The sequence below is a fragment of the Myzus persicae genome, unplaced genomic scaffold (assembly GCF_001856785.1).
Source record: "Myzus persicae strain clone G006 unplaced genomic scaffold, MPER_G0061.0, whole genome shotgun sequence".
In the NCBI taxonomy this organism is placed as follows: domain Eukaryota; kingdom Metazoa; phylum Arthropoda; class Insecta; order Hemiptera; family Aphididae; genus Myzus; species Myzus persicae.
The window spans coordinates 539,134-552,884 of NW_019101783.1; the positions used below are offsets into that span (position 1 = coordinate 539,134).

The window sequence follows — 13,751 nt, forward strand, 5'->3', positions numbered from 1 at the left end:
TTCTTCTCTTTGAAGGAACTTATCAACTTAATTTTTTTCAAAATAAATTATGTTTGCGGTAAACAGTTTTTTAAATAATTACTTGTAGTAAAAATGGATCTTTACATTTTATTTAGCACCTCAAAATGTTTATAAATATAACATAAATGTTTAATATATAATAAGTACTTAAAACAGGTATTTTTTAATGATTTCTCATTAGTGTTCGAGAAAAGTACAAAAGTAGCAAAACACTAATAAAAAGTTATAAGCTAAGATTAGATTTGAGCTAAATAATGACTATTTATAGACTAAATGAGCTTTGCTTAAAATTATTTTTCTTCTACAACATTTTAATTCTAAAAATTGGTATACAACCCAACTTTTAACTAGAGTAATAATATGTAAAATACAGGTAATTTAAAAAATTGAGTATTATCTCAAATAAAAGTGGTTTTTATTTCATGATAAAATGTTGTTCAAATATAAAATTAGATGAACAATTCATTTTTTGATATAAACATAGTATCGTAAGGTAATTGAAGAATATAAGCCCAAGATGAAAATAACATGAGTATTTTGGATTATTTCAATAGTATTAAGAATAAACATACTTATACTTTTAAATAAAATATATTTTTGGTAAAAAAAATGGTTTCTCAAAATAATTAAAAATAATTTTTAAACACTCTTAAAACAAATCGTACCCAAAGAGGTGCTTTAAATTCACTTTCTGGAATATATAATGATGTTGATTTAAAAATATCACTTTTTTCAGTATGGAAATTTTGTTGCAATTTTTTGTTATTTGTTACAATTATCAATTGAGATTCTAAATCACAATTCAATGATCTGGCTCCTGAAAACAAATAATTCCATCTTCAAAAAAACTCAATTGTATGATGAAAAGTGTAAAAAAATATAGGTATATCCGGGCTGATTTAATACTTAAAGAAAAATATAAGTATATACCATAATTCGAAGAGCCAACAGCTGTTAGTACAGGCAATTCATAATTGTTTGGAGTGTACCACAAACCCTTGGAATGAAATGTCCATCCAGTTCTTTGGTATTCAAAACAAGAGATACGTTCATGAAGCTTGAGTTTTTCAATTTCACCAAAAAAAGTATTTGTGAGATAGCTGTATGCAGTAGGTATAAATCCAGCAGGTCCTTTAGCTTGTTGAAATGAATTGGCCATTGGATGGGAAAACAATATTTTGAAGTTGGCCAATGATTTTTGGAACATAGTATTTGTGTAAATATCTGGTATGTTGAAATATCCAGTGGCCATGTGCATTGTAGATCCCGGTTTAGCATTACACATAAGAAGATTAGTTGTTTGACTATCTTGGTGTATGTCAAATGGAGGAAATTCAATTAAAGGATAAACTATTGTGTCCGTATCTATCATATATGAGAAAATAGTAAGTTGTCATAATACATATTATACTTTAACGGAAAAACTAAATTTTACCTTTTTCAGAAGTTGGATGTTTGATAATATGTGTATTATAATAATGCATTAACTGTTTTCTAGCCTCTGAAGCATAAGTTTGATAAGGACTCTTATATGGATGATGTTCCCAAGTAGGATCCAACGTTAAAGTGTTTTTATTTGTCAGCTGAAATGACATACGGCCTAATAATTCAACTAATCCTATATAAAAATCAACTAATGGCTTGCAGTCTTCAATGAGAATATATCTGTCTTGTCTAAAATTTAAATTACAATGTTTTTAATACTTATGCAATATCAATATGAAAACACAATCATTAAAAAATACAAATAAATTATGTAGGAAATTTATTTACCGGTTAGTAAAATAGTCTTGACTTAAATTTGCTCCGCTGATAATTATAGAGTCATCAAACATGTATAGTTTCATGTGCTGTATTCCTATTAATTCATTATATCTTTCAGGTAACAGCAACCGAAGAAGACCTCTCAATTTCGGGGTATGGTACAAATACACCTTAATGACAAATAATTTATACATTAGATAAAGGGTTTAATTTATATTTTACCATATTTACCTACACGGCAATCAAATGATGGATTCAGTATTGACATCAACATGGTGCGTGAACTTATTTTACCTCTTGACCCACGGTTAGCGTCTAACAAAACCCTTACGCTCAATTTTTGCCTGTTTTCCATAGCATCTTTTATGGTGTGTACCTGAAATAAGTCAATGATAAGTCACAACACAATATCAACACATGCAGATTTTACACACAAGTTCTTGTTCCAGATTTCCAATGCCCAGGTATAAAGAAGCTATTACAATGCGATGTTTTGCCGTACGACATCGGTCCAAAAGTGTGTGATAGAACTCAGAGGGGCTCTTTAAAGCTGTGATCTAAACCATCGTAATGTAAAAATAAACAATATTAAGTGCACGTTATAGTGCTGTATCAATTGAGTTTAAATATACACTTACGTTTTCTGATTTGACCAAGTACGATGGCCCAAACTTTTGCAGCCATTTAAATTCGGAAAGATAACAGTATTTGTCACCGTTGGAAGTCATTATTATTTTCTAAAAACCCAACTGATTGATAAAATTGTTCACCAAATATTCATCACCACGATCGAAATTCAGCTCGAATAATTAGAAGGCGAATAGTTAAGATAGCTGTTAAATAATCAAAACTAATGACAAGAAGAAACTTTAAATAAAACTACGAAATAAAAGTGAACAAAATTGAATGGGTTTCTAGTGTGGCCATCAACCAGATGAGTGACGGACCACGGAGTCACGGACAAGAAGAGTAGATTCGAAAAGTACTAGAGAATAGGGATACTACCAAAGAACAAACTATAAGTAAATTGGATAAACGAGAGTAGTCGACACTCGACTGACGACTGACGACCGTGGAATACGGATTACAGGAGACGTAATTATAAGTGATAACGATGTTGATAAGCGGCGTGTTTTAAGATAACTGAAAAGTAGTCTAATCAAGATAGGTGGGTAATGGGTATAAATATTTATGTATGTATAGGTGGGTATTTTCAAGTATTTAACTCACAGACATATTAATAGGTACCTACGTATATGATTTAACTACACATTTACATTCTTTATATTTTAATATTCAAAACGATGTTTTGATTCAATTTTAAATTAAGTAGATATTTAAGTTATTAATGGTTCAACGCATGAGGTTAGGATAACGCGACTAAAAAAATTTAGGATGCCTACAATATTTTAACAACCTTTAGGTAATCTTATAGATAGGTATGTGCTTAATATAAGTTTTTTTATACTTATTTATTTTTTATATATTTTATGAAAGATGCAGTAGCAAGTAGCAACTTAGCAAGACGATGCGTAAGTATTTGGTACAAAAAAACTCTTTGACCATAATAGTATTTTATATTGAGCCTTTACTTAGTAGTTTATTAAAAAGCCTTTAATTACATAAGATAATTAAACAAACTGCACAAATTAATTATGTTGTGCAATAAATAAAATATGTGATAAAATATAAAATATAAAATAAATTTCAAATGAGAGGAGGAAGAGATCAATAAAATTAGATCAATAATTGGTTCGCTCCACGTAATAAATATTTTAGTTATCTTGATTTTTCAGATGGAAAAGTAATTATTTTAAACGGTCTCTATTATGACAAAGACTGAAAGACGCCACACCCACATATAATGTTGCCTCCGGTCTTACAAACATACAACATGGAAAATATTTGAGATCAGTCCTTCCAATTTTGGGTAGTAGGTACCTACTTGCTCTTTAACAATAGATTTGTTATCAAACTTAAAGTTAAGAAAATTGTGTTTATTCGAGTTTTTTTTGCAATATTTTAGTTTTTAAGCGAGTTATGAGAATTTTTATAGAATTATAATTCACACATAAGTTGCCTGAAAACTAAAATATTTTGAAAAACCCACGAGATGAAACAGATAATATTGTTAAATTTAAATTTGATAATAGGTCAACTCACTATATGATTGAAGGTTTCTACATACAATTGGAAGTGCTTAAAACAATATTGCCATGTTGTTTGTTTTTATAACAGAGACAGCACACATTGATGATGCGTCCTCTTAATACGTTTTTTTAGATAGATTACCTATATCGGCAGTATTAGATAGAATGTTTTGAGAAAAAAAGAGTAATTATCTAGAACAAGGACTTAATGTACTAAAAAATCATTAATTATGCATTTAAAAATATGAACCTGCACATCAACTAATTAAAAATATGAGCTAAAAAAAACTACAACTCAATAATTATTGTACCATTGCCATACTTAATACTATCTCCTTAATATTAAACAAAAATGTAAGTACGTAATAAACTAATAAATGATTTGATAAATTTTGTGTTGCACTATAGATAATGAGCCACATTGTAATCTATATAGGTGCTATCCACTGTCCACTGACCATTAAATATTAAAATTAAAATTATAGTATTTAGTCTCTATCATCTTTAATTAAATAATTGATAACCTTGATTTATCAAAAATATTTACAGAAATGCTTGATTTATTCAAATTATGCAAAAATATGCACTAAAAGCGAATTGAGTATTTCATCACAAACTATGGGAATTTTATTTTGTACTTACTATAAGCATATTGTATATGATAAAATTAACCAGGGAAATATGCAAATGCATGAAAGTCCTTGTTCTAGTTATAACTAGTTTGACTGCAAGAGAACTTTTGCGTGTTATTTCAAGTATGCATGTTAAGAAGTTTTTTCAACAGTTTGCATAATTCCATTATAAGATTAAGATCTCTATATCTATAGATATTTATCGTTTTTTCGGAGATGCAATAATGAAGCTTTCAATATTTAAACTTGCCAATAACATAATATACTTAATTTAAATGTTCGTTATAATTATACCGTAAACACTACTATTTTGATTAAAAATCATGTAACTTCTGTGTCAGTTTAGGTATTTCTTAAAAGTTTTACAAAAATATACGACAAATAGTTTAAGCAATGGATGAAAATAAGATCGTTTAATTGAATAAAAAAACATATATTATATTATATGGAGTATACCTATTATCATTGATTATAAATACTAGTAAATATATAATCAATGCTATTAAAAACCATATTAGGTATTTAAAACTATTAGATAAATTAATATTGAATACATTTTTGTTTCGACAGGATAGCTAATAGTTGAGGGAAAAAGAAAACAGGTTAAAAATAAGTTATAGGTATGTGATTTGAATCGAAATAATCCAATATATTTGCTGCATATTTTGGAAACTTTCTACATTTTGAGGTGAAAATGTCCAAGGACTGGGAGAATCGGGAATGTATGTCTGCCTTTCAATGAAGTAAAAAAAAAAACCAACACATCTTAGAGAATTTCATCCAACTACAGATATTATTTATATGTATCGCGTATGTATTCTTGTAAAACAGTGACATATACATTTATTATTTATAGAATATATTTTCGAAACACTCGCCACAGCCTGCAAGTTAAGATAAAAAAAATAAAAACAACTGACTGTAGTGAGTTGAAAATTGCAATTTATAGTGAATTTAATTTTCGTAGCCACATAGAACATAGCCTGAAATTTAATGTAAAATTATTATAAATATATTACATTTATTCCATTATCATTTTGCTGTGATGTTATAATTGAGGTTTAGATTTCTCTAAAAATTAAAAATTAAATAAATTAAATTATTGCAGAGACATGTTTGATTCTGACAATATTTGTAAATTTTTTTCAAAAGTTCGAAACTATAACACTAGGTATATATTATGAACAACTTTATTTTTGTATTATCTAGCTATAATAAGCGATAGCCAATATATAGAAAGTACGATACTGCATTTATGTAAATTCTACCGTGTGGTTGAGTGCAGTAACATATCCCTCCTTCACCTTGTTCACTTCGAATTTCAGGAACACAGCTCCTAGATTAAATATAATTTATAATGTTATAAATATTCTGATAAGCCGGCAGTTCCTGTATTATGTTTATTAAAAAAATGTACATTTATATAAATGTATACACGTACAATCTTTTAACAATAAAAACCCTCATTATTTCGACGAGTACTAACATTGTTTAAAATATGTCTAATCGTTACATAGTTATGGAGACACAACATTTTATTGAAAATTAATGTTATGTTTCCCCAATATTTTCCTATTTTTATCATTATAATTTGTATTTGTATTTTCTTTTTATCTCGAAGCAGAATATTGTATAGAGAATTTTAATTTATGAAAATTGAATTTTGAATGAGTGCAGCCTATAGTTATAATACTTATTAAAAAAAATAATAAACATATGATATATAAGTGTAACGATTATAGCACAGCAAAAAATGTTGGTCCACTATAAATTATTGTGTTCATCTAAAATTTAAGTATCTACTTATTATTAAGTTGTATGTTATAACTAATTGGTAATCAACTACTTACTTGTTTGAAATTCAAATTTTATAAATCAAATTCTCAATAAAATCCTGCTTTGCGATATTAAATTAAAAATGTACGTTGTCTTATACACAGTTTAAAACACAAGTCATTTGACTATAACAAATAGTATAAATAAACCTTTTTTCAAAATGTTATATTATAATCTATGTCATTTACCTGACGGATTAACTCGTACACGAACTACAGACTTTCGCGTGACATATTGATTACTGATATTGTTTGCGTATTTCCCGCCGTACAAATTCTGTAACGCATAATATAATTAATACTATAAATATGTAAAAATGTTCTGCTATAATTGCATATCACACGTGACTTTAAAAATGTGTTCGGTATTACGAGATGACAGTCTGGTACGTGGGAGAAAATAAATAGTTATACAGTAGGCTTGGATTATATTTTATGATGGGCGTTGATAGTCGATACTCTAAGTAACAAAACGATGTCAACAAAATCTAAAAGAAAAATGATGGGTAAGTAGGCAACGCTTTGCTGTGCAGAAGGTGTTGGCTGGGTCACTGTAATAGATGTGTTCAATTTGAAATAAATTATAAATAAAATTAAAATAATTTAATAATTAAATTTACTATTAAATATTAGTTTCACAGTAGGTTGAAATTATTTTTGCGAAAAAAATGCATCTGAAAATGCGTTATGTGTATAAAATATAATTATATTATTACTTAATAACAATAATTATTATAAATAAATTAGTAATAACTATAAGTTATATATATATACTTTACTACTTTAGCTACACTTAATAAGTTTTAACTTATAATTTTAATTACTAAAAGGTAATATTCACCTTGATTGTGTAACCGTTGGGATTCAGCATCCCCAAGTGTTCCACTGTAATTTTGTAAGAGTGAGGAGCACCATCCGCGCGACGGCTTACAAACGCTACAGCACAAGAACAAATTCCGTTGTAAACAGGTCCTACTGGTCTGCTCCAAATGTCAATATCCTGGTCCTATATAGGATAACACAAGAAAAAAGTTAGAAACACGACGGATCGGGATACGAAAGTAAACTTTTAATATGTATTTTTAAAATTTCGTTTTTATAAAAATTTAAAATGATCGCACACAATACATTATATAGGTACTTAGCCAAATATGACTTAGTAGTTATGTCCCCGATGATAATGATTTATAAACATGTTGTCCCTCACACTTTCTAATTATAGCAATAAAAATAGTATATAAATTTTTCAATTTGTATCACTGGCTATTTGGTATCACAATATGACTTTAATTCGACTAATTGAAATAATTTCTAGAGAATACGCTAGATTGGATATTATGGAATTCGTGAAATAGATACATCTATAGTATGCAATATGTAAAAATATGAATAGTATGTTTTTACAAAAATTGAAACTAAAATCTATCACACAATATAATGTCACTGTCAAAAGTTCCGACAGTGTATACAATGTGAAATGTAAAAAAATATACCTTCAATTTCACAAAATTACAGGAATTGCTGAACACAAATTTGCTTTGTTAAAGGTACTTTTTAAAAATGGCGATAACTCATGTGTATACCGTCCTCTTAAAACTTTAACAAGAACAACTAATATCAATGACAAAACTGGAAGTGCTAAAGTCCTCTACTTTTGGTACCTACCTAATTTCATTGATTATAAATACAATTACTAAAAATATTTGTATTCATAATCAATGCTTTATTCTTAAGATCGTTGCCCATGATTAAACAGTAAGCAGATACTCACTCATCTTTACCGTCACAATTACGGTAACATGTAAATATGTAAGTGTTTTGTAGGTACTTTACACAGTAATTATGACTGTGTTTACTATGATTTATCATAGGTATGCATAGAATATTTACTAAAAAAGTAAATACAATAATATTATACGTTCTAGTCTCTAGATCTAGTGCTGTACTTTGTCATTTATGTTCATTGGTTTTTACCAACGACGTCAGCAATTTTGATGGTTTGCGAACAATATTAATTGGTGACCTCTGGTATACACAGTATATATTATATATATATAATTACATATTATACAATAGATTTATATCGAAGAACTAGAAAAAAATATTAAAAATATTAAATTTACTTCATGATTTATCACTTATCTATACCCGCGAGCAAACACCCACCTTCCCCACCCATGAACCCAAATATAAATTCAGGTGGTTAAACATGTTAAACACACAACTTTAAAAATATTATGTAGGTACATTCTCGTCTGCCTTATAACACTTTAATAATTTAATGTAGTGGCTTGGTGTGGAGCGTTGGCTGCTACCAGTCGTGGAATGCAACTGTGAGTAAGTAACGGCCACAGCTACTAGTTCTCGGATGGGTGACCATCCGGGTTCATAGTAGTTCAAAACCTTGCTACACATACACGTGTTTTCTACCAACCACAACAACCCTAACAATCGTAAAAACAAAACCTACCGTACCAACCTTACCCCTACCACAGTTCATAACCCCTACAACAGATAATGACCTTAGTCACCGGACAGAAATGTAATAAAAAAAAAAAAAAATTTAATGTAAATAGGTAATTTAATATATGGTTTGATAGACATTAGAAGTGCTCACCCTATATATTCTAGTGCCTTGCACGCCAATAGGGTCTTGACTTATCTTGATGATTTCTTTGTTCTGCAATATTTCTTTGAACTCCGGACGTACGGCAGACAACTTGGTGGATATGAGCAAAGGAGCGGCCAACACGGCCCAAATGGCCATTTGCGATTTGCTTTGATCGAACGACAGGCCGAAGTTTCCGATCAAGAGCTGCGAAAAGTTGTAACATATTTAGGTGGTTGCAGGGGGCCTGATTCCTGGGTGGCAAAATGTTGAGTATTGCGTTTCAAAAAAAAAATATTGCTATATTTTAAATTTATGTTATTCAGATATGGAGTTACTACCGTAAAGCCGTGTTGTGTGCTATAGAAGACAAACACAAACAAGTGCATGCGTGTACCGTACTCCACAATGGCTTGGGACTTTATATGATTGATATTAATATTTAATAGTAACTGATAAGTAGATTATTTGTATCAAATACGTTCAAAACAATTTAAACGAAATTCATGCAATAATTTGTTATTCATTTTTGTATTTACGAATGTTATAAATGGACTGTCTAAAAGCAACAAACCTAGTAATATTTGCTTTCATATTAGAGCGTGCTAACCTATCATCAAACATTAAGTTGAAAATATTATCTATGTTTGTAAGTCAGGATTTTTACGACAGGTATTTCAATTGTTATGCAAGTTATGAGTACGTATATGATTACATAATTTAAAAACTATCATAACAATATTATCTCACTTTCATATTAAAATATACTGTACAATGTTTGTACTACAAACGCTGAAAATGCTTTTTAACTTTGAGTTTGATAATAATTAATAATTAAAATCATTCAAACACTAATACTATAAACTACTAAAGTTAACGACACAAGATTTGTTTTCCTGAACGCAAATTAGCCATGTTGCACGTGGGTCAGAGAGATAAAATAAATAGTGCTCTGACATCCTCATATTTCTCTTCTGTCCACCTGTCCCATATCAAGTTGTTCAGCAGAGTACTTTTTCTCAGTTCTAAATAGATTTAAATCATATATAAGATCCTAAATAACTAAAAAACATTTAAGCACTTCGACAACTTTAACAATTTAGTCAGATTCAATCAATAAATTGAATTATTATGATCAACTTTCCTATTTGCCAATCATAAGTTTGCAGATGTGAAAAACTGATTTACAAATATATTAAATAAATAAAATAATAAATATTTTAGTATATGATAAACTTAATTAATACTCCAATTTATTGTTGTGGATGAAAATAATGATGCAAAATATTGACAATAATAAAAATATATATAAATACAACGGCGTACCGTATCCGGATCGTTCCAGTGTCCGGGTCCTGCGTACTGAGCCCAGAGTTCTTGTTTTGTGGCAAAATAATCGGCGATGTCCATAACGGAACTCCACGAGTCGTCAATGTCACCGTAGTTGCGCCACAGGTTACAGTGTTCAGCTATCGAAGCGTAATCGATCTGTATTACGAGATGGTTTGTAATAAAATTAATGGTGTCCATTGTCGAGTTTTCTTTTATAAGATCAAATTTTCACAAAATAAGTCAAAATAAAGAAAATTTGCAAATTATTTTAGTTAAATATGTATAGTATTCAATTTTTATATGCAAGGCTTGAAAATGTAATACAAGGTTCCTCATAAAGTCATAACTCATAAGTTATTCATAAACTGGAACTAAAAAGTCCAAAAATATATTTACTTGATTTTTTCTACAAAGATTTAAAGTTCAAATTTAGACGAAATTCGATGTCCAAAGCCAAACGAAGAATAACGATGTTACTATTTTAGTTATTACTTATTATAGTAAAATCCAATAATATTTTTCGCGAGGATTTGACACTTTTACATTAATTGTTTGCATAATGTTATTAATAGTAAAATAAATTACTATAATACTACATTATAACGATATATTTACACGACAGGCTCAGGACAGTTTCGGCTTAGAAATTAGTTATAGTTATTTGTTTTTTGAATGCAATAATAATTGATCATAACACGTCATATACAGTATAGTGGCCTACTAGTCAATGCCGAGGTACACTTGACTTCTATAATCTTACTTTTCTTATTATATTAAGCTATACATAATAATTCTGTGGCATGCATATTATTTATATTATTATTTTTTCAAAAATTACCCGGATGCCTTTGAATTCTTGGTACGCCGGCCAGCTGCACGAGTAAACCATGGGCCTCCCAGTGTTGTTCAAGTGTCTTCCGAATTCAACGTAACCTGTCAGCGTAGAAAATGTATAAATTGTACCATAAGACAATGTCATGTTATAAGTATTAGATAACCGTAAGTCAGTAACGCAACTAAATAAGCCTTTAACCTCACGTACAATTAGTGTTAAAAGTATGGGTTGTATTTGTATACTTGTATGTTATAGATCAAAGATCTTGTTTATTAATAATTTTTAAAACAAATATGTACTCAGGATAAGGTGACGTCCTAGTCCGTTTTAATAGTTACTTTTTGTAAATTTCTCACAACTCAAAATTAAAATACCTGCAAGAAACGCTTATGTGGGGCTTCGAATAATATTAGATTAAAATTTGATAATAGGTAATAATTCATTTTTATAGGTATTCAAAATAAAAGACTAAAATGGATTTTTCTGGGGCAAGACCCTGTTCGCCCAAAAATGACCTTTCGCTTTTCACCCATGTCGCTTTTTGCCCAAATATTTTAAAACTGCTTTCCCTTTTCGCCCAAGAATATTATAGTGCTTTTTGATCACATTTTTATAATACAAAATTTGGGAAACACTTACTTAATTTATTTATGTCCAGTATAAATCTACAATGGTCTGTGCTTGGTTGAGTGTTATAAATTAAATTTAAACTGAGGTCTATATTAAATTAAACAGTATTCATTTACTAACTTGTCCCAAAGATAAAAAATTTTAGATCGACAACAAAAAATGAGCAAAAAGTACAACAATATTAAACAAGAGATTTTTATTAAATCAATGGCATTCAATTATTATAAATTTAAAATTTAATAATTATATTTTGATAATATATATTTTTATATTAATTTTTTTTGGAGGTTATAATATTCTTAACACGAATCCATTCTCTTTTATTATTGACACAATTATAAATACAATCATAAACAATTTTTTAACGACCTTATAAATTATGTTGTAAGAATTATTTGAATGTACATTTAATTCATTAAATGCACAAAATACACAATACATTTTTGGATAGTTATAAAAGCCGTCTCCTCGTGATACACTCTGGATAATGCTAAATAGCTTCAAGTAAATGTTCCCCAATTGTGAATTATAAAAGTGTTATAATATTCTTGGGCGAAAAGGGAAAGTAGGTTTAAAATATTTGGGCAAAAAGTGGAAGGTCATTTTTTGGCGAAAAGAGTCCCACCGATTTTTCTGAACTAAAAGTATACTTTGTTAAACTTTTTTATAAAGGCGAATGCGCTTATGACTGCTTTCCAGACGCGAACACAGGAAAACATTTTCTTGGTGTTAGATAGGGGGGTTGTACATTTTTAAATTTGTAGGTCAGCTAATAATTATTAAAATGTTAAGTGTTCGCCACTGCTACGTTCTATTAATAGTATATTTAGTAAGTAGAATAAATGCCGTCAATAATTAACGTATAATGTTTATGGTTAATTATTATATTTAAAAGTATATGATAGGTTAGGACTTTAGGTCTTATTTATATGATTTATAAAGGCGTTTATTTTTGGTGTGTCATGGATCAGTTTTTCGTTTCACTTTCGTTCTTAATATCGGAATCCATACAGTTTATAGGCCATAATAGGATACCTTTGTCCATGTCCCTGACGTCCGAAAAGCACCCATCGAGTTTTACGTAATCGACTTCCCACTCGGCGAATCGCTTGGCATCCTTCGCCTCGTGGCCCAACACGCCAGGAAAACCAGCGCAAGTTTTCGAGCCCAAGTCTTGGTACAAACCGAACTTCAGTCCTTTCGAGTGTATCTGCAGTGATTGAGGGATACATTACTATATTATAAGTTATAACGTACAACAAGAAATATGTCACACGTCGAATCGGCCATTTAGCCTGTGCCTGTCAACGTTTTAAATATAATATGCCTTGGTGTACGGTGGTTATTTATTTAATATTACATATTATAACATAGACAATACTATATTAAAGACAAGTCATACTCATTTAGAACGAATATACGAGTATAATACATATTAGAAATAGTACTAGGAATATATAATATTAATTTAAATAGATATTTATAGATATGTTTAAATACTTTTACAAATAAATTGAATATCAGTCTTCAAAAAAGACATTTGAAACATTACTTACGTAGTTTGACAGAGCTTTGATGCCGCTTGGGAATCTTTTCTTGTCAGCTTCTAACATACCGTCTGCCGATCGGTTCGTGGCCAACCAACAGTCATCCACGATGACGTATTCATAACCCAAGTCTGCGTAGCCTTCGCTGACCAGCAAGTCCGCAGCTCTCATAAACAGCTTTTCGCTAAAAACAAATAGTTCTAAACTTCTAAATATTTTTTAAAGAGTTTATTTTAATTTTATGGTTAAAAATATAATAATGTGTAAGTTGAAAAATATAAAATGATAAATGACGACAAATGTGCGAAAGATTCCGGTAAAACCAATAATTTAATTATGTTAAATACAATTATAATTAAGATTTAAGAACACAGGAAAAATGTCTGTAATTCGCAGA

The 13,751-nt window shown here is 29.3% G+C and overlaps 3 protein-coding genes across 4 annotated transcripts in view; 1 reads left to right on the forward strand and 2 right to left on the reverse strand.

The window, feature by feature from the left end:
* LOC111030393 (CDP-diacylglycerol--glycerol-3-phosphate 3-phosphatidyltransferase, mitochondrial) lies at positions 1-2,844 on the reverse strand. The gene is made up of 7 exons (XM_022309852.1): positions 2,424-2,844; positions 2,220-2,342; positions 2,021-2,161; positions 1,795-1,955; positions 1,457-1,695; positions 952-1,386; positions 1-838 (listed from the first exon to the last, which is right to left on the reverse strand). The coding sequence occupies exons 1-7, from the start codon at positions 2,511-2,513 to the stop codon at positions 648-650; spliced, it is 1,380 nt and encodes a 459-aa protein (XP_022165544.1). The 5' UTR covers positions 2,514-2,844; the 3' UTR covers positions 1-647.
* Positions 2,510-13,751, reverse strand: part of LOC111030394 (alpha-N-acetylgalactosaminidase-like) — a 12,803-nt gene continuing 1,561 nt past the window's right edge. The window contains exons 2-11 of one of the 2 annotated variants that reach the window (XR_002604100.1): positions 13,364-13,538; positions 12,843-13,017; positions 11,181-11,275; positions 10,337-10,498; positions 9,020-9,217; positions 7,244-7,408; positions 6,592-6,679; positions 6,418-6,528; positions 5,836-5,903; positions 2,570-2,618 (exon numbers count right to left, since the gene is read on the reverse strand). Coding sequence is in view for 1 of the 2 variants with exons in the window: in XM_022309853.1 (XP_022165545.1) it covers positions 2,610-2,618; positions 5,836-5,903; positions 6,592-6,679; positions 7,244-7,408; positions 9,020-9,217; positions 10,337-10,498; positions 11,181-11,275; positions 12,843-13,017; positions 13,364-13,538 (1,135 nt within the window). In the remaining variant the exon portion in view is untranslated. Of the gene's footprint in view, positions 2,619-5,835; positions 5,904-6,417; positions 6,529-6,591; positions 6,680-7,243; positions 7,409-9,019; positions 9,218-10,336; positions 10,499-11,180; positions 11,276-12,842; positions 13,018-13,363; positions 13,539-13,751 lie in introns of both variants that reach the window. The other variant, XM_022309853.1, reaches the window with a different exon arrangement.
* LOC111030391 (esterase E4-like) overlaps positions 7,352-13,751 on the forward strand; it is a 21,581-nt gene continuing 15,181 nt past the window's right edge. Inside the window, exon 1 of the mRNA XM_022309850.1 lies at positions 7,352-7,463. The gene's annotated coding sequence lies outside the window, so the exon portion shown is untranslated. The remainder of the gene's footprint in view (positions 7,464-13,751) is intronic.